At 35.4% G+C, this 22376-nt stretch overlaps 1 protein-coding gene across 2 annotated transcripts in view; it reads right to left on the bottom strand.

The window, feature by feature from the left end:
• LOC105227319 (semaphorin-2A) overlaps positions 1 to 22376 on the bottom strand; it is a 237932-nt gene that overhangs the window by 43987 nt on the left and 171569 nt on the right. For both annotated transcript variants that reach the window (XM_049452246.1, XM_049452245.1), the window contains exons 3-4: positions 8080 to 8167; positions 1074 to 1125 (exon numbers count right to left, since the gene is read on the bottom strand). In XM_049452246.1, coding sequence (XP_049308203.1) covers positions 1074 to 1125; positions 8080 to 8167 — 140 coding nt within the window. The remainder of the gene's footprint in view (positions 1 to 1073; positions 1126 to 8079; positions 8168 to 22376) is intronic.

Consider the following 22376-nt stretch of genomic DNA (forward strand, 5'->3'; position numbering starts at 1 on the left):
CTGCATTTAATGATTAAGCAATGTAGCACGCAACTTGCAACATGCAACAAAAAAACTGTGCATCTTGCAGCACGCTTGAACACAGAAACACATACATAGAAATCCACGAACCAAATTGACATCTGTATGTATATCTGTACGCAGCTATCTTTCCCCCTACATCTTACAAGTTACGTATACGCACTGTTGACAACACAAGAGCATATGTTGTCGTCTGCCAGCAGTGCAAACACGCAGAAGACAAGCCACATATGTACACTTATGTATGTGTGAGCAGAGAGTGAAATCCACCTGTCTTTTTAGCTTGCTCTGCGCTAGAAGCGGACAGACATTTCGATTTCGTGAGCTTCGAGGAAATCCACAGCTCTGCGTCAAATAGGCGACTAACGTTGCTCTGCTACTGACATTTTCACTTTGAAATGCTTTTTTGTAGTTTGCTTTGTTGTAGTTGTTGCAGTTGTTTTGTAGTTATATGTAGTTGTTGCAGTTGTTTTGCTATTTTGTTGCTAGCTGCTGCTTAGTCGCCAGCACTTTCTGTTTGCATTTCCGACTTCAGTTGCCTTTTGCGGCGAAACAACTCGAAAGTCAAGCCAAGCATATGCTGCAAATAACCATTGAACTCGTTGGCCTTTGAGAACCGCCTTTCTCCTCACTTTGGATTTCTTTTTGAAATCAACTAGAAACCCTTTCGCTATTGCGATTTCTTTAAAGACTCGCTTACTACTTCTGCGTCCAAGCTGCCTATGTTTGTGCGTGTGTATACGTATTTTTCCAATTTCTTTTTGTCAAAATTTATTTTTTTTTGTTTTGTGTTTCTACTGAAATGTCTTCTTTAGTCGCGCCGTTTGATTCACTTCCCGTTTTGGCTTTTGCTTAGCTGAAAGTGCCCAGAGCTGCCTCATAGCGTTGTTGTTTCATTGCTCGCTTTGGGAGCACATTTGCAGAAGCGTTGCTATGATATTTTACTTTACTCTTGCTTGAGCTTGCAACTTTTTATATTATTTATTTATGTGTGTTTATTTCTTGAAGTTCTTTAGTATGTTTTCATACAGAAATTGCTTTGGTGTACTTACCTCACAAATTGATTGACTTATATTCTGCAGATTCAAGCGAAATATCCGATCCCTGTAAAGTAAGGAAAATTTAACATTATTTTTAAATGGAAATATCTTATGAAAAGTTTTTATAAAAAAGAATATACATATTATACTTCTATTTTCGAAATTTCTGGGAAAAAAAGATATAAAAAACTTTAGACGATTCTAACTAGAGTAAGTTTCATCACTGACTTCAAGAAACAAAGGTATATAAAGTTCCATTCACCCAACAAGTCACTCTCAGCGTTGTTTGTAAGAACTGTTCCAACAAATACAATGGATTCTACTTATTCAGTCGAATTTTTATGATGATATTACATAGGTGTGAAACTAAGTTCTGACTATTTTTATGAAAATGCAATTTAATTGTAAAGAAATAGTTACAAATGAATTATTCGAAGTATTGCTCATAGCTAATAACAACTGTTATGCTATCTAAGGATAAAGCCATTTTTCGATGTCGTCTTTTGAATAGTATCGTTCTGAGCCAGGCTATAAGCCATCCAACGGAATAAACAGTAATCGGACGGGGTAATAACTGCGAAATATGACGAGTGGGGTAGGACTTCACATCTAAGTGTTTCCAGCAGGCTTTGGAAACGTGAGGCCGAGAGTTTTCATGCAAAAGATCACTTTTTCAAACCACTCTTGGTATTGAGTCACAAGCCTTCTTCTGAATCATTCCCAGCGATTGTAGTTGCTTTGAAATGGTTGGCGAGTGATTCGTATCACTTCTTTCCTTCACATGTGTTATCGCTAATATCGAAATCGTCGTTTTTATGTGACAAAACCAAATATGGCACGTTTTTTCACTTGCGGCAGCACCTGACCAGTTAGTATTCCGATCATGTTCCTACAGTCTCTTCTATCGAGTGCCAATAGGAATTTTGTGTACTTCCGATCTATCGTTTTGCACATGACTTTTGCAGTTTTGCACCCAGGTAGCTCGTTCCATCGGGTTTTGATTTTCTTTACCATGCCTGGCAACCTCGTCCACTATTTCTTTGTACTCGATGCCTTTGCGGCCTAGCACCCAGTAGAAGTGAAGTTGCTTACTTCTGGCAACACTTTCCACTGCTGCCCTGCTTCCCAAGACACTTCTGGTACCCGCTTGCGGTGCTCAGTTCTGGACTGTACTGAGAGTAGTGATCATAATTTTGATAATGGTCTGTAGACATCTACCCTTAATTAAGATGGCAATGTCAACCTATCCCTTCCTATAACTATCCTAGGAATTTTGCTGTCAAAGTTCCTTAGCAGTTTATTCACCACTAATGTCCATAGAAGCGGAGATAGCACTCCACCTTTGGGAGTACCTCTACAGTCTTACTTAGTCATTTTAGCGCCATTCCATTCTGCTTTCATCCATCTAGAGCTCAAAAGACTTCTGATGCAGTGTTGTATAACGGCCAGAACACCTATTAACTAGATACTATTCAGAATAGATTCCGTAGAGACGTTATTGAAGGTTCCGGAGATGTCCAGGAATCCTCCTAGAGCATACTCTTTATATTCAAGAGCCTTTCAATATTAAATATTAATGTATGAAGTGCAGTCTCTACTGGTCTTACCTTCGTATATGCGAGCTACGCCTTGGACACACTTCTAGGAGGCACTACGGCCCTAATGTGCGACCAAGATCTTTTCTTGCGTTTTCAGCTGGAAAGAAGTTACGCTTATTGGCCTAAGGTCTTTTGAGTAGGTTGGGTTGCTTCTACCTATCTTCGGTATGAAAACTACCCTAACCTCTTTCCATGAGTGTGGTACATAGCTGAACTTCAATCAATATACTCATTGGTATTCTATGTCTATCGTTAGTAAATCAATGCTTTTTGTTCTCTAAACCAAGTTTTTCTTGAGAAGATTTACCATACCAAGCTTGCTAAGAATGCTTTTATTCGCTTGTATCGAAAAAAGAGATTTATTTGAACAAAAAGTCTTTCTTTTGCAAGAGACTTATTCATCGCACTTAAATTCCTCAAATATCACCAAATATTTTATTGTCACAGTCTCAGCTTCTGTTAATGGGCGATATCTTTAGAACAAATTTAACCACTACTCTTATAATAAATACAAGTTTCAGCAGTAAAACTCATTTGCAATAATCTTTCAAGGCCTCTGCTAAGCATTAAAGCAATTAGCAGACTTAAACATTGATCTAACTCAACACACATCCTGTTTGGGGCAATAAGAGCAAGGAAATGCTTGGCAATATTTTATGCACAACAAACAACGAATGACAACAAATAGCAAATAACGGATGTTTAAGGACAAACGAAAGTTAGCAAGGGGTATAAGTTGCAAAGGCCGTCAGCAACATTATATAGTTTTGGTGGTATTGTTTCGAGAATTATTGCTGGCGGTCAAGTTGAGCACACAAGCACTCGCATATCTCTTATACATATACTCGAAAGTGGGAAGAAAAGCACCAGAATGCCATAACTCACGCGCGCATAAAGCGTACAACGCACACATACACATGCAAGCAGTGAACAATTAACACTTATGTGCACACGCACACACACTTGCAACACACAATAGCGCCACACAATACGAGATAGGCCAGCCAAGCTGCCAGCCGACCGAACTGATTTACGACCAAACGGTTCAGTAACGGTCAAGTTGAAAACTTTTTAATTCACAACTTTTCACTTAACAAATGCTGGAAGGTTAGCGCACACAATAAATACGAGTAGACAATAGCGGGCGTTTTGCCCGATAAATTAAACATTTTTCGCGCCATTTTAAAGTAGGTCTATTGTAAATTCATTTTCAAGCGTTATTAATTTAAATTACATAATAAATATGACCATGAAAAATTAAGAAGTATTACTGTAAATAATATTTAAAGGAAGAAAAAACTTAAATTCCACCGTAGCTGGAATACGCTTCACAAATAAAGAAGTTTCAATGCAAGAACTTGAATTTCATCGTTTCGGTTTGTATGACAGCTATATGTTAGAGTGGTTCGATCGGAAAAATGTTTTCAGATCTTATAAAGTTGCTTTGGAAAACAATTTATGTAAAATTTCGTGCAGATAACTTGTCAAATAAAAAAGTTTTTCATACTAGGACTTAATTTTGATTATTCATTTTGTATGACAGCTGTATAATATAGTGATCCGATCGGAAAAATTTCTTCAGATATTGTAGCATGACTACTGAAAATAACCTGTGTCCAATTTCGTAAAGATATCTTGTCAAATTAAAAAGTTTTCCATACAAGAACTTGATTTTGACCGTTCAGTTTGTATGGCAGCTTTATGCTATAGTAGTCCGATATCAGCGATTCTGACAAATAACCAGCTTCTTATGAGGAAAAAGACTTGTGCAAAATTTCAGAATGATATCTCAAATACAGAGGGCTAGTTCGCTTATATACTGACGGATAGACTCTCGCTGATAATTTATGTATATACTCCTACCTTCTCTTCTATGTGTTCCAAACATTATGGCAAGCTCGGTATAAAATAAATAAAAAAAACTTAAAGGCATCGAAAATTCTACATCAAAAATTTTCCACGTGCCTAAAAAGCCTAGCCTTTAGAAAGTTTCATACTCTCAAGGCAAGCGCTGCCGCCGTGGCACATTTACCGTTTTGTCGCTCGCGTGGGAGTCGCAGTTGTTATGCCATATACATTCCACACTTTTCACACTTTTCACACCAGTTTCGTGCTTCCTCTTCCAAACACACCCGCCTATTACTTGCTCCTCTTCTTACATAATTTTTGGTCTCTTTGCTGTGTACATTCATACTTTATACTTGAGGGCATAATGCGGTTAAATTGTTCCCCAACTGCAACCATTAATCTTCATTTCGCTGATGCTCTGCTTTAAGTAGTCGCTGGCATTGAAAAGAGTGGCTATAAAATCGGTGGAGTATAGGATGGCGCTGCATGTCTTTGAATATACACTATATCTTTTATATAGGCAGCGAAGATTACATAATATATGTTAGTGCCAGCAGTTGAACAAATGGCTGCAAGTTGGTTAAAGTTGCGCAGGGCAGTCATTGGAACGGTGTTGTTGGCGCTGCACTAAATCTTAATATTTCGGCAGAAAGAAATGTGTAGATCTTCTAAGTACAATTTACAATGTATTAAAAATGTACTATATGAAATCGATACTTCTATACTTGAGTGAAAAAAGATTTTGTGTGTCGAATACGTGTAAAGATTTTCTTTAGTTTTATCTATTTGGGAATCGGTTGAACCATTAAATTGATAACTTCATAATGCCCTTGATAGAAAGTCTCTAATCGCAACAAATTGGGGCAGTCGACTTTCACAAGCTTTTCCAGGAGCAGAATTTTCAACAGCAAAATTTGGTTCAATCATTATTCAATGAAAATCATTTGGTTCATGACCCGGACTATAAGGCGGTTATATAAGAACATCTCAATCAAGCTCCTGGAGCTTCTGTCGAAGCGCTATCGTTGTGTGTGGCCTGGCGTTGCCCTGATGGAACCCAATTCCTCTCCTATTATCCAAAGCAGGTCGATACTGACCGATTGCTTACTTCAGACGGCGCAATTGATAAGAGTACTAGCCCCCATCATTTGGCAACAGAGGAGCAGTTCTTAGTAAATGGTTCCCTTCCATTCCCTTAAAACTTTCTGTGCCCTCGATCTTCTATGGAAACCGTTTGCAGTGATAATACTATGATCGACTCCTAGAGTATCAGAATCATAAACACTGCTCAAATTGTCAGCCACTATACTTTATCAAGAATAACTGCAAACTATGGCTATTTTCTCTTTCCTGCTGTCAATCTTTGATACGAGTTCAAACAATACTGACTTAAGCAATCACAAAGCTGTCTGGGAGGTTTGCTTGGCAAGAAATTTTATCTTTCTAACGCCATATCACGTAACACTCATCGCTCTTATAAAACAAAACACTATCCAACAAAAACCCAGCTGCGTGGCTATGAATGTACTTTACAAAGTAATCCGACTCATTATGTTTAATAATTCATAATTGAGTGGCGGAAATCAAAACAGCCTATTCATCGTCCACTGACAACTAACGAAGTGTCGCATTGGCACTGTCGCGCTGCAATCGATTCTCTGTTAGACACTTGTACTAAGCACAAGCGACGATAAATATAACGGCACCTAGGCAAGCATACAAAACAGTTCACGAACAATGAGAGCGCCCACAGGCGCAACTAAACTGTTTCCCGTAGCGCCACGCCGTGATGGGTACAATGCAACAACAAACGCTGAGCTGCCAAAGCAAAATCGCCATCATTTTTCCACTCATTATCAATTCGTTTATGACTTGAAGTAGTTGTTGCTGTTTTTGTTAATACTGTTTTTATAGCCTTATATTAGAGTTGTGTGCGTGTGTTTGCATACTATAACTGTACAATAGTAGTTGGTGCGGCACTTAGTTTGGCTGCTTGTGGCAAGGTTCCACTTTAGAGCCACATCGCCTCGTTGCCTCGAGCTTTTGGTGCTTGTTAGGCTGCAATTAATTACTTCCTTCAAATACTTCTATACGCCGCAATGGACCAGCGTAGCACAGCCGTGGAGCAGAGAGTGCTGTTGTGAAATTCGAAACTGTTCAAAAATTTGTGAGGTTGCGCACATTTCGCACACAAAGCGAACGCATATTTCATAATTCAATAGAGCCGAGTGATTATGAGTGGGGTGTGGTTTGGGGGGCGGCCTCGTTGTTGAAAAATTAATGTGGGGTTGGAGCGCAGCTGATGGACAAATTTCAAATTTTTTCGGAAATTGGTCTGTGCGCCATTTTGTGTCCGTTGAGGCTGAAATATGCGTAAAGGGTAACACGCGCGGTTCGCTAAATTATGTAGGCGGAGGTGGGGGCTATTTGTGACCAATGCATGGTTGTGTAGAGAGTGATTGTCTGATTTAAGTGGAGGAACCTATTCAGTATATTTGAAGAGTTCAATGTTTCAAAATTAGAAAAGTGAGGATTTCTTCTGAGCACTGGATAAATAAGTTCTCTTAAAGTAGAAAGTGTCTGCTTCAAACTATGCGATTAAGTTACCTTGCAAAATTTTTTAAATTTAAGAAGAGATTTAAACCTTTTTTGTAATTATTTACAATGAAAAGTTATTGAGAAATATTAAAATGGTTTTACTAGCTGGCTCGCACGACCAATCGAGACTCGATCTTTAAGAATCTATCGCTGCAAATAAATATATTCACAAGAGCAACTGATAATAATAACCAAGGTTCATTTTAGTGTATGTATATATTTTATGCAGGGTCTACTATTTGATCAAATTTGAACCGGACTAGCCTATATCAGCTATATGCAAGCCGAATTGATAAACAAAAAATTAGTTCTCTGCCACTTGGGTTTTATGTAAGTGTAAAATTTCACCGGGTTGCATTTAAGGGTCTATAAATATTTTAAACAGAGTCTACTATGCGATCAAAATTGGCCCGGACTAATCCATAAAAGCTACGAAGGCCGATTTGATAACAGAGTTTCTAGTTACTTGCAACCTGTGTTTCTTGCCTGTAACATTTAATATGTATTTATGACACGAAAAGTGTGTCTGGCGCTTTTCATCACGGAAAAAATCGAATAAGGAGTTGGCTTTAAATTTTCTAGATCCAAGTATTTGAGTTGCACTTGCCTTTTGTGAGTTGCCCATACGCTTCTGTTAAAGACGATAATATCGAATAAATTAATGAAACAGCGTTTCAAAATTGTCATGTTTATATTAAAGAGATAGCACATGATTATCTCTTATAGATCGGTTAAACTTCTGGTTAATGAGTAGCATGTTTACGTTTGCCTTGTCCGAAAAGGCCTTAATACGCCATTACATTTAGCATGATTTTGAGTGACCTTTTAGTCAGCCGGATGTTTGCTCGCTGTGACCTTTTTTTGTTTTAAAGCTGACTACACAAATCACATTTATTCTTACGATAGATCTTAATTGTATTCATACAATTTAATAAATTATTAAGCATCATTAATATATTTCTCATAATACTTACATGGCTCCCACATAGAGCGCATTGTTATCCTCATCAAAGTAAAAGGTTTTGTAGTAAAGCGCGCCACAACTGAAATCTTTCACAGGATCTGCAAGCAAAAATTAAGAAAATATGTATGAAAAATTTATTTTGAATACAGTATATATTTAATACTTCTCGAGATATTCGGCTTTTTGAGAAAGGCTTTAGAGAATTTTTATAGATGGTATGCATTAAAAAATCTATGAAAATTGCCTACAGCCTTACTTAAAAAACTGAATAACTCGAGAAGTATTAATGATAATGATTTTGACCTTCGATCTTTTTTATAGCAAATAAAATTTCCTACAAATTTGTCATTTAAATTTTTTCTATAGCTCCTGTCATTTACGAGATATATACAAAAAAATGCGAAATTCTTGGAAAAATCGGGTTTAGAGCCCCGTACTACCTCGCCGGTGTGAGTTACGACTTTGTTGCACTGGGCACTTTTGTAGAGTGAACAATTCTGAGAAATATGCGTCTAAAGTCAAAGCGATGCCATAAAATACCTCTGATCTGTAGGAATTTAAAGATAAAGACTAACAATTGTAGTATATTTTCTATGGAAAATTTTTACAGGGCTTGGTCCAGTTCTTAAGTTAATATTAAGAACTAAAATTTTCAGGGAATTTTTTTAGGGCATTTCCAAGGAAATTTGGTGACGGGACTGAGAAAAATTAATAGTTCAATGAAAGAACACCCTAATGTATATATCTTCTAAACCACTTAAGCTATAACAACTAAAATAGCTGAAATCGAGTAATAACCCCGCTCACTCTCCATATAACGGTACTGTTCAAAAACTTCCACCGATATGAACCAAATTGCGATATTGAACTCCCTCTTATGATAAAGTGTGAAAAAAAAGTGAAGCTGAACTGCAACCACGCCTAGTTCCCATATAATACAATTATAAATTCCATCCGATTCTTTCAATTCGAGTATATAAATCAATATTCAATAAATGTAGTATATAATGAAACGTTGCACGAAAACTATTAATTTAACACCTTTATATTTTATATACTGAGGCTATCATAAAAGAACACAACCTTAACTGTACATTGATAAAAAAATGTTTGTTTCCTGCTCCTTCTGCTCCATTTATATTTACGTTTTTTCGCCCCGCTCATTACGAGCGATAAATTCCTTCACTAATTGTGCTGACTGCAGGCTAATTTCGTGGCATAATTCACAGGGTTACACAGCCAGTGGCTGCTGGCAACTGCACACATACAGGCACATGCACACACACAAATTGGCATCAGTGTCACTTTCGACATAAATGCCATTTACAAACACTATGCATGTTGTTGTTTTTGTATTTATTATGGCTCATGCTGTAAAACAGTCGGTGACCATTATCCATGACCGCGGCAGCATGGCCATGGTCAACAGCCGGACACTCACACATGCAAGTATATATGACAGCCTTAATATATACACACACACGCATGTAAGTATGTATGTGTTGCATTAAACAAAATGTGAAGAGTAGGCAGTTTTGCGTTGACAAGGCAATTTCACTAACTGCAGGGGGCTGCAAGCTTATATTGTATTTGCGTGCGTGCATGTGTGAGTGTGTGTGCACATGCGCGTGTGTTTTTGCAAATAAGTGAAGTGTATGTTGTAAATTTTAATCACACCACGTACGCACGGCACGTCCAGCTTACACACACATACATGTGCCTAATGGGTGTGTGTGTGTTGGTGAAGAGGTCGGCGCTGTGAGTGAGCCTAGGTGCCTGACACTCCCAATTTATGGTTGCTCGTGAGTACCTAAGCCGCTCTTGTTGGTGTGGGCATTTGCATGCATATTTATGGCAAGTGCTGGTGTGCCGCTGCGCCGACAGTTAGTTGCACGTGACATTTTGAGGCATATTAACTCGTCACTTGATGACGCCCAAAGCAACACCAACGGCATAACAGTAAATAAAAACAAAAGAGAACTAAAAAAACTTGACTGAAATTATAGCGCTCAATGACAATGGCAATTAGGCAAAGTTATTGCTATAAATTTGCGCTAATTTTTGGGGTCTCAACAAAAGCTACGAAGAGCTAATATTTTGGCAATGAATTCGGTTAGTTAAGTCATAGCAATTAGTAAGTAGAAGAAAACGGTGAATAAGAACAAAAAAAAAACGTTTATGCCCTTCATAGATGAAGTTTTTAAAGCATAAATTGGTACAAAACGAGTGTTTTCTTGATTTTGATCGTTCTGGGTATATGACAGCTATATGCTATGGCAATCCGATCTGCACAAATTTTTCGAAGATTGAAGCTTTGCATTAGTAAATAATTTATGCCAAATTTCGTGCAGATATTTGATCGAATATAAAAGTTTTTCATACAACAGCTGGGTCCTGATGAATCGGTTTATATGACAGCTAGGCGCTACAGTGATCCGATCTGAACAATTTTCTCAGGAATTACGTAATTGTCTTAAATAATAATCTGTGCCAAATATTATATTATATCTCGGAAATAAAAAAGTTTTCCATACAAGGACTTGAATTTCTTCGATCAGTTTGTATGGCAGCGTTATGCTATAGTAGTCCGATCTGAATAAATTTTTCGTAGAATGAAGCTGTGTCTTAAAAACTTATTTATGCCAAATTTCGTGCAGATATCTTGTCGAATATAAAAGTTTTCCATACAAGGACTTGATTTTGATAGATCAGGTTGCACACCAGCTATAGCTATGGTTGTTCGTTATCGGCGATTTTGCCAAATAAGCAGCAATTTGAAGTAAAATGGATGTGTGCAAAATTTCAGTTAAGTATCTCATAAACTGCGTGGATTCGTTCGCGCATATGCAGACAGGACATCGAAATGGCAGGCTGATTCACCCTAATACACTCAGCTCGTTATGCTGATTACTTATGTATGGATATAAATATGTTATTGTAGATACATACTGTAGAGGGTCCCTGAGACTTCCCTCTGGGTTTTACAACTTCGGTTCAGACTTTATATTCTCCGTTCAGGGTATAAAAATCATAATGAGCTGAAAACTAAAATACGTAATTATATAAAAAATATTTCCGTCCACAAATTGTGCGCGAATTTTGTGAGAAAATTAAAGAAAATCACGCAGTTATGAAAACACTAAGACCTAGCGCGTTGACAAGTCGATCCAAGGGGTGCTCGCGCCACTTTGGGCGGAATAAATTTAAGTACCATCTCAACAAAAGCACTTAGGAGCATGTTAATGGACATGAGTACAGCAGTAAACAAACAAAAAGAGCGAGCAAAAGTGTTAGGGAATGCGAAAGATAAGCGAAATGTAGAATAAAGTAGGCGCGCGGAGGAAAAAAATCAGCAAAAGAGGGAAACTAGCGGTAATCAGCGGAGCAAAAGCATCAGGACCCTACGCTAAGCACAGCAGAACAGCAATAAAACCGAAAAATAAAAATAATAAAATAAACAACACGGTCAGTGTGCAATTGAAATTCACAAAAATGCGTTGCGCGCCAAAAAGAATGCCAAGAAAAATAAATTTAACGCCGATTTCTCGAAATCAGTGAAATACTAATAAAATATAAGAAGAAGAAGAAATATAAGAAGAGAAAGCAACGCAAAAAATCACTTAAAATTTCGCGCACACACACACATACCAACACCCATCTAAATGCAAAATCCACAGCGCAAGCAAAACAGCTTAAAATGCAAAGTAGCAGCAAATTGTGTCACAGCACGCCTGTAAGTATGCTACGACAAGTGAGGCAAAGCATTATGCTGTCTGTATTACGACAATTTCCAACGTAAAGACAAGACACTGCCAAACACACACACACACATATATATATAAATGTGGGGAAAGCAATTGTAAAAGGAATATCAACAGGAAGAATAGAAAATGAAGCAATAAAAGAGTAAAACAGCAAATAAAGCCACAGCGACAAAATCAGCAACGACAACAAAACTATGTAAATACAAAAAGTCAACTGAAAGCACTAAAAATGGAAAAAAAACTCTAACAAATAGCTTTAAGAACTTCAATAGCAATAAAAAATGCTAAGCATACAATAACAAAAGCGTCAGCTGCAACAACAAAGCTTACTTGGCACAGATACATACATATATACGTTGGCAGTTCTCACACCGCGTCTAGCAATAATAATAGCAACATCATAATAATAGTATTAGTCTTAGAAGTGATTTGCATAGCAATGAGTGATAAATAGAGCGCCATACTTAGGTATACAGCGTTGTGCATATTTATATGTACATACTCATCAATCTAAGTAGAGTATATAGCACAATATTTTGCTGCTTTTGACGTTGGTACGGGAACAAAGAATATTCTTCTTCTATCATAAGCAGTAAGGACTAGTGTTTAAAGCCATTATGTTTACAGTTATAACAGATTTATGAACATTTTATATTCGCCGCTATATACAAAAATATTTTTTTAATCACTTTGAAGTAGAAAAAAACATTTAAGATAATAAAAAATATTATTATATTGTAAAAATTTAGAGTTGGTTTATTAAAATTATTCTTTACGAGGCCAAAGCGAAAATTAAGGTCTGTAGTTTATTATTGAACTCTTTGATATGTATCGAGCATTTTTGAGGCATAAAATATACGATTTTTTTAATTTGATAAGAAGTCAGGCCAGTCCAGATACCAAAACTCTTATACTGAGAGTAATTAAAAAGCTAACGAAATTGCTTTTTTTTTGGTTTTTGTTTTCAGGTTTCCTAAAAAATATATAAAGAATATACTTCCACATAAAATATATATTGACTTTTTGTACGAAATGGCTGACTACTGCGCAAATCTTCTTTTTCATATCTCTTAAAAAAGAGCCTCCGGCCGAAACTGATTTTAAAAATTCCTGTTCTTTGAAACAAAATAATATCAAATTAGACCTGAACTATCATGTAAACCGAATAGATAAAAATAACCGAATAGAAAATTAATTATCTCCATATGTCCGGAGTTGTGCTCTGAGGAATCTTATTAATTTCTAACAAAGTTATTTGACATTCTGTATTTGACAAAGCATTCTGTGTAGGTTATCGCAAACTTGTCTCATGCGAGTCGTCCATACTTGTCTGTTAATGATAACAATATCGAACAAGCAAAGGAAGGTTTGTTAAGGTTTTGGATGGTTAAGGATCGATCCTAAGAGGGATCTCACTTGGACAGCTTAGAACACCGGTCCATTGTGGTACCTAAAAAGCTCCTATTACAAATTTGTTAAGACGGCTAATGTAAGTTTCGCCCAACCCTTCTTGGTCGCCGTAGGTAAGACTACCGAGATGTTCCATTCATAGCTTTGCTTACAATGGGTGAGAATGTGCCTGAATATTTTTATCACACCCTCCTCTATAGAACTATGACAACTAGCGTCTAACAAGATAATTTAAATAAATAATATTTGAAAATCGTTGACATGATATCAGAGAGGCAGCACATCTTCTCGACATCTCTTGTTGACTGACACTAAAAATTTTGGTTAAAGTTTTAGGTATGAAGCGTGTCAATGCAAACTGGAATCTTTTGCGAAAACGATTACGATTAAAGATCACAATAGAACGCCTGGGCAAGCCTATATTCATGAAACTCTTTATTTTCACCGACTAGAGTTGGGTTCATGAACATGACTTCGAAACTTTCCCAATTGTCTATCGCATGACTTTCCAAAAAAGGACGAAATCAAAAAATTAAATTCACTGAAGATACTCGTACTTAAGGCCATCCCAGCCGAAGCTTATAAGAAGTGCACGGAAATATAGTAACATGCTTGTATTGGCTCAAAAGAAACCAATTTGATAGGTTTTTATAGAGATATAGTGTGTTAAATTATGTTAAAATGTATACTTCTTTAGTCCGGGCCAAATTTGATCAGATGATGACAAACGAAATATATGGTATATGAGGCGAAATAGTAATGTACGGATGTCTGTATCTTTATATACGTAATTATATTTATTGTTTAATGTAAGTAGCAGCCAGAGCAGCATAACGAGTTGAATCGATTTAGCCAACTCCGTCTGTTTATGCGCGAACTAGTCCCTAAATTATTGAGATATCGCTCTGAAATTTTGCATACGTCTTTTTATCTTCAAGAAGCTATTGATTTGTCGAAACCGCCGATATCGGATCACAAAAAGATATAGCCGCCATACAAACTGAACAATCGAAATCATGTCCTTGTATGGAAAACTTTTTTATGTGACGATATATTTTCACTAAATTTGGCATGCATTATTCTTTAAGTCAATGATATAATATCTGAAGAAACTGTTCAAATCGGATCACTATAACATATAGCTCTCATGTGAACTGAACTATCGAAATCAAGTTCTTGTATGACAAACTTTTTTATTCGAATATATATATACATATATCTTACCAAACTTTGGCTGGAATTATTGTTCGAGGTGCATTGAGATATCTAAATAAAATATCTGACGAAATTTTCTAGATCCGCCTATTATATCATAAAGCTGTGATTGAAATTGAACAATGAAAGTCAAGTTCTGGTATGGAAACTTCTTTATTTGAAAAAACAATTAATTTTGCTATGAAACAATTGTTTAAATTTCAAGTTAAGAGAGTATATCTATACTCAACAAGTACCGTCAAACTGAAAATACAGCTTCGAAAAAGATCCTTTTGCATTTTTTACCAAACATGACCAATCCGAAAGTTTCAGCTTTACAGGGAATAAGACTGGAAATAATTTATTTTAATTATCTTTCTTATAAAATATCATTTTTATAGCCCTAAATTTTAATTTGAGGTAATATAATTAATTTTTTTTTTTTTTAATTTTGAATTTTATGAACCCTGACCTAACACTTTTGACAAATTCATTCTAAATGAGATCTCCAATACCGAATATCTACTTTTCCACACTGCTTTGCTTAAACAAAATGTTTTCCAAAGCAAAAAATATTTTTTCGCCATATGCCTCATCACATAACTACCACAAACCCGTCCGAAATTTTATTAAATATACACACAATGCCAGTTCGGCGCATTTTAAATTGAAAATACATGCTAAACATTTTGATTTAAGTCATGCTTCAATATTTGCAAAACAATTTGTCGGCTCATTGCCGTGCCAACTGCGTAGCGCACAAAAAAGTCAAACTCTATTTATATCCAAATACATAGATATGTATGTATATACATTAAAGTTGACAATGCCAACTGTAACGGCACATAGCATAGCAGTAATGCCAAAGTCAGCCAATTTGCCTATTTAAATATTGACCCTTATGCAAATTAGTTGCCAACTGGCCAAAATGTCATTGCATACACAGCGGGCAGCGGGCAGCAGGCAGCAGGATGCAGCGCCACTAACGCCAGCTAATAAAAAGCAAACAAAGTCCAAATTACTAACAAGCGTACAAATGGAAATGTTGACGGACATAAAGGCAGCTGCACAGAAAGGAAGTTAATAAAACAAAATTTTAATGCTTAATGGAAAAATGCTGTTATGTATATAGTGTAGTTGTATATGTACTATATAATAGCTAAATTATACGCGATTCTTTTGCTCTTCCATTCCCTCCCTCACACACGCTACCGCATTGCTTTGAGCGACCGCAATTTATACAAGCTGGCGGCAGGTCGGCGGCGGCGTTTATGTACACAAACATAGCAATGGCTCGGAAGTTTTTAGTGATAGCGGTGAAAACATAATAATTATTTGGCATAAAAAGCTGTGCAAAAGTTTTTTTTCCCTATTTATATAATATATTATTGACCAAAATATGAAAAGCGTAAGCCGCAGCAACATTAAAATTTGATTAAAAATTTATGGCGGCGAAAAAAAAAACGTAAGAATTATTTTTACAAAAAGTTAAGTAAATTAAAAATTAAAGTTGTGTTTAAGTTTGCAGTAAATAGTTAAAAGAGCGTATTGGGCATATTGATATGGAATGCTGATAGTAATAGAAAATGTTAATTGAAGAGGTTAAGAGGTGGATTGTTTTTAAATTTTGTTATTTTTGGAATGTTTTGTAGAAAATAGCAATATTTATCAAGTATTTTCTTACCGAAAAATATAAAAAATACAACTAAACTAATTTAAAACTTTTAGACAGGATACCGAAGTTTTATTAAACAAAAAATTATTTTATTAGGACACACGATGCTAGCATTAATGTATTCAGAAAGTCAAATATAATGCCAAGTAGATTTATTGATAGCTGATTTTTCCATTTTTCGCTGAATATATTTTTTTATATCGCTTGTTGGACTAGCTATGTGTATTGTACATAGATTGTCAACAAATTGTTTGTGGATTGAACTAAGCAAGAGCCCTCAATGCCTAACTTTGAAAGCTTATTCTTGTGATAAGGCAACAAAGAGCTTATTTCCTTCTTTGAGGCTTTATGGAGCATGTATTTCAACAAAAAAAAAAAAAAAATTGAAATCAGGACACCAAAAATACCCCAGAAACATTATTGTCATAAATCGCAAATATTTGCTTCAGACTCGTTGATTAGTGTTATTGTTTTCTTCTAAGGAAGTCGGAATTTAGACTTTTTGGATTTCTAGTATAGGCTAAGCCAATTCCAGAAGGTTTAAGCTAAGACAATGTCTTCATTAATCGAATTAAATTATTAATTAAAACATTAATAATATGGCCAATGCTAATTTAAAGTTAATTTTTCTCGTTTTGGCGGAAAAAAATCCTTTTAAATTAAATTTCTTTTCATTTAAATTAAATTAAATTAAATTAAATTAAATTCATTTTATTTAAATTTAGTTTTCATTTTAAGCATTAAAAATGAATCAGTAATTTGCCTTCGAATGCTTTAAAGTCACTGCTATACCCATTCAATATTTGTTTCGCATCTGAATAAAATGTTAAATATGTACAGTGCTTACATGGCGTATACGTAACATTCAGCTATACCTTAAACATGCATATATTATTCACAATTTTGAATACCTAAATAAATAGCACAAATACATATGTGAAGAAGAGTAAAATACAATTGATGCTACCTCTAAATATATTAAATTTCTAAACACGTCTGTCAAAGCAAAAATTCACACTTTAGCTGTCAAGCTTAACATTCAATTATCCTGCCCCACTAAATCCCACTTCAACAAATTCACTTAAATCGTATTAGCATTAGGAGCATATACATATAGATATATACATATGTGAGATTATAGCATAAGCATAACAAACGATTCTGGCCTTTTATTTTTTCTTTTTTCTGCTTTTTCATGCGAGATTCTATATAAAAAAGAATATTTGTTGGCATTCTTTATTTTTTCTCGCACTTTTTCTTATGCCTTTTCTATTTGTATTTCATTTCTATTGTTCCAGTCGAGCGAAAAAGGCTAAAATTCTTTTTTTCACACTCACACACATATACACACCATACCACTTAATTTATACAAGAAAGAATATCGAAGCAGTATGTGAGGGCGAAAAGGCTGTTTCGCCTGTCAGAGCGTCAGCAGCGGCGAGCTAAATCGTGTGTGCTGGCCCGGAACGAACCAATAGCTAGAAAAAATATGCCACTTGCGTTTAAACGTGCGTACAAAGCGTGAAGGTTCTTAAATGTGTAGGACCACTTATGAAGAGTCCAAGATGTGTTGGCTGCTTTTTCACATTTTTTGCATATTTTGTTATGTGCATGAGTTAATATGTACGAGTATACTGTCATGTATATTAACCTTACAAATATATAAGTATGAATAGGATACTAGGCGACGATTTGATAACTTTATTTGCGGGAAAATATGAATTATAGACAACTGCTGAAGTGATTTTTCTTAAAAAAGATCCTTATTATCTTTAAATAAAAGAAAAAAAATATTGCTCCAACGGTTTAATTTTGTTTAGTTTTTGCTTTATAAATAAAATAGAAAATTGTATCAATTTTGAAAGTCTGAAAATCATTCAAGAAGAGCATTAAGATATACGGTGCATCTGAGATTAAATATGTATTATCTACTAAATTTTTCACATATACATTTTCGAGGTTAGCTGACACATCGCTATTTTTGAAATCATAATAATCTTCTTTTTTTAATGAGCGATAATACCAAATAGAGCCCGCCCATTTATCTTTTATTTGAAGCAGTTATTAAATGTTGCATTTCTCTAAATAGGTGGCAACCCTTATCAAAACTGACACATACAGAAATATTTACTTAACATGTACTCATTTGGTAATATTTTTTTCATTTTATTATTTTAATAAATTACTAAATGTTAACGTCTGGCAACACCAAAAAAAAATTTCAATTGTGAGTGATGTAAAACATATTTATTTAAAATTTTAATTGTTTTATTGAATTAAAATTTATATAAAATTTATACAGCTGGCAGCTCTTTGTACGAATTAAATTATTAAAATTATTTAAATAGGTGGCAACCTTTTACAAAATTAACCCTCCTTTCTAAAACGTATAATCATAATATAATATGTATTTTATTCATGCTTTGCTTTGCTTTGCAAATGTAAACATCTGGCAACACCGCACACAAAAATATTTAAACTGAAAATGATCTGAAACAATTTGTTGGTTTATTGAAATATAGTTTATTAAATATTTATACTGCCTTATACGAAATATGAATTATTAGAATTATTGAAATAGGTGGCAACACTTTTCAAAACTAACCTATACATAAACCTTTTAAAACTTATGCTCATAATATTTTTTCTATTTTATTTTTTTAATAAATTACTAAATCTTAACATCTGGCAACACCTCAAATAAATTATTTCAATTGTGAAAGTTTTGAAACACGTAACGTTGTGTTACCTAAATCAGTAGATCCTCCAGGATCCAAGAAGCATTTTAAGCTTACACAAATATAGCGAAGTGGTTAATCCTAGCAATTTCCGTAAGTTCGACAAAGATAAGATGTTTCAGTCTCAGTCTGGAAAAACCGGGCGATAGAGGAGAAATTTACCTGATTTTTGAGTGATTCCACTTGCTTTACTCCATACAGCTTTGGCAAAGAACTTCTGGCAAAATACTTAGTATAACGTGTGGACCTAGTGGGAAATGTTCAGTTAGACACTTGTAATAGCGGTGAGTTTGCCTGTGCTGAGAGCCAGTAGATTGGGACTTCCTACAGTTCACTGTAGGTCAGAAGAATTTTGTAGTAAATTAAGATGTGACCAAACTTGATGATTACCAAATTTAAATAGTAATTTTATAATTTACTTTTATTATAAAATTATATAATATGGCAAGTCTTCACAAAACATGATTTTTAACTGAAAGCTTTATTAAACTTTTTCACTTTGACACGACCCTATTGTCATGATTCCTTAAGTTTACAAAATTTAAAAAATTAAGATTAGCAAAAGGGTGGCAACTCCACAAAAATTTGCTTCGAAAGTTCGCTTTGACACAAGCCTATCTTTGTGATCCGTTGAGTTTACTAACTTGAGTGAATTAAAATTTTCAAATAGGTGGCAACTCCGCAAAAAATAGTTTCGAAAGTTTTTTCGACACTATGCGGTTTATAAGGATAAAGTAAAATTTTCTCTGATTTGCAGCAACATTAAAATTTTGACTTTAATTTTTTTATATTAAGGTGGCAACTCCAAGCAATTTTTTGACTTCAGTATTAAGATAATATCACTCGAACAAAAATAAATATTCATGGCAGTTTCAGTCTTCGCTGTGAACAGAATGTCATACTCTGAGCGTGACGCTATTTTGTTGCGTTACGCAATTTCGTAGCATATTCTCTATCTGTTATACTAAAGTGCTTCAAATAGTTTTACTACGAGAAAAAATTGACATTGAAAATATATATTCTTCACTTTAACATGCTTCCACTAACAACACCACATATTAAATTACAAAAAAAGGTGAAAAAGAAAAAACAAAAAATACCGAAAATTGGCAAAAATGAAGATATTACTGCCAGCATCGACGCAAAGGGCGACCTAGAAATGCAAATTCCAAGCGCCAAACGAAGCCTATATTCAAAAATTCAAATAAACTTAGGGTCATGTACACACATATGCTCACACACACATACAGTCACACATAAAAATGCGCATTATGCGAAGCAGTTAGCTAGCTGTATGGGAAATGAAAATGCTGTGCGTTTTAACGTCATTATTGTCTGTCAACGATGCGTTAACATATGCTGACTCGCTGGCTGTCGGCTTGGCTCGCCTGCCGCGTGCGTTATTTGACAGGCCGCGCAACCCGACTCAAATGTTATTTGACTGTCGGTGCTGTGTCCCTCTTCAATTTCTGGCTCTTTTTCGTTTTCGTGTAGAGATTGCGTTTGGCAAAAAAAAATTTCATCTAAAATTTATGCAAAATAAAGCGAGCAAATATGTTTGACTGAATTGAAATGTGGGTTTTTATGTGAGCTTTCATGTGAGTTTCATGTGAGCTTTCATGTAGGCTTTCATGTAGGCTTTCAACCAGCGTTTGCTTGTGGGATATGTCAATAAATTTACCCCTATTGCATATTTCTTCACATTTCTTTGAACTTATTTATAATGCAGAACCTATTTTAGGTATTTTTTTACTGAATTTCGTACAATTTCGCACATTTACAATGAACTGAAAAATCGCAATTCAGTTATAATTTGCTTGAATAAAGGTCAAATTTAGTGTTAGTATAAATAAATTTAAATTTTATGTGCCTTTCGGTTAGTCAAAGGTGACAACTAACCTAAACAGAAGCAACCGATACCTTGAGACCGAAATTAGCTGCATATAGCTCAGCCTCAAGCTTCTAATTGGGGCACTTCGAAGTATATACCAACAACAATATGCCCCAACTTTTAGCCATTTCATTAACTCTACGAGGTTGAAAAAAAATTAACTAACACTTCCGATACTCGTTGCCACACCAACTTCACCACTTCCACGCACGCACCAACACTCTCTCATCCACACGACCACTTTAAATGCGGTTTGTGTCAACATTACGAAGCGTAAAATGTGTCGCACAAAAATTTACGACCATATCCCGGACACACTTGCCATTTCTGCTTGCCACTTGCCACGCTACTTGGCTGCTTTGCCACTTCATCGGCAAATCGGTGAACTCTAACGCCTTCGAAAACACGCCCGGCGGATGTGGCTCTACTCAATTTTTATGGGCAATTAAATTCTATAAGCTGCAAAACGCTCTAAGCCGAAGCAGTGACTCGAACTGTGCGTGCCTGCCGTTGCGTATGTATGTATGTGTGTCTTGTATCGCTTGGTGCAAATGGCGTCGCGCATTTGTGGAAATTTTCAGATAAAACCAAATGTTGATTTTTATGTATCACACCACCGAGATAATATCTTCACACACCGAGAAAGTTGCTGGCAAGTCAAAAGCATCGTGGAGAGTTCATAATAAAAGCAGCGTGTAAAATTTGAATAGCAATTTAAGCGGCAAGTGTTCTTATATGGTGTGGCGGCTTTTGAAGAAATAAAAAAATGTAATCTTCAAATAGATAAAATTAGTTTGGCTGAATTTAAAGTAGTAGCCTTATTCTCGATATCCCGGCAAACTTGAAGTTTTAATGGGTATGTTTAATGACAAGTTGCTAGATCTTAGTTATGCAATTAGAAATCTTGACTGGACTTGGACTTCACTTAGCAGTCTTTCTTACTTCTTGGTTCTCTGAGCTTTGGGGTTTTAATAAAAACTCTATTTGTGTTTGCTTTTTTCTGTTTTCGACAATTTTTCTTTAATTCTTTGCCGTTAGTCTTTAATATAGTCTTTTGTCCTAAATCTTTAGTTTTTACCCCTTACAATTATTATGATATTATTTTACTCAACCGAGATGAAATAAATTCCACATTTTCTTTCGCACTTTAATTCTCCACAAACTTAGCAAGTGGCCGTACATGGAAATGACAAATGATTTTCTCACACTGATTGCCGACTCAAACAAGTAGTAAAGTAATCGAAAATCTGAAGCACACTTTATGGCGCTCAAGCAGTCACAGCCAGTGGCAAGCGCCAACCAAACAAGCCACTAAGGCGAAGGTCAAGCCAAGCAGTTAAACATATAAAAATTGCATATACCGTCTATATATTATATAATTCATTACATACTTTTCTAAAAAACCAAAAAAGAGCAAGTAAAGAATATGTGACTGGAGGAAATCAAAAATGAGTTATTTATATGCAGAGTACATGAAATTTGATTGATGCTAAAGTGTCCTGACTACTCCAAAATTGGTATTGCTTTAGTGTCACACGCCGCGTGGCGCTAGTGACAGCTGTGCAGCCACCACGTCTCGGGTAGAAAAGGTCAAGCATATAAAGCGCACGAGCACAAGCTGTAAAATGAATAAAA

The sequence above is a fragment of the Bactrocera dorsalis genome, chromosome 3 (assembly GCF_023373825.1).
Source record: "Bactrocera dorsalis isolate Fly_Bdor chromosome 3, ASM2337382v1, whole genome shotgun sequence".
Classification (NCBI taxonomy): domain Eukaryota; kingdom Metazoa; phylum Arthropoda; class Insecta; order Diptera; family Tephritidae; genus Bactrocera; species Bactrocera dorsalis.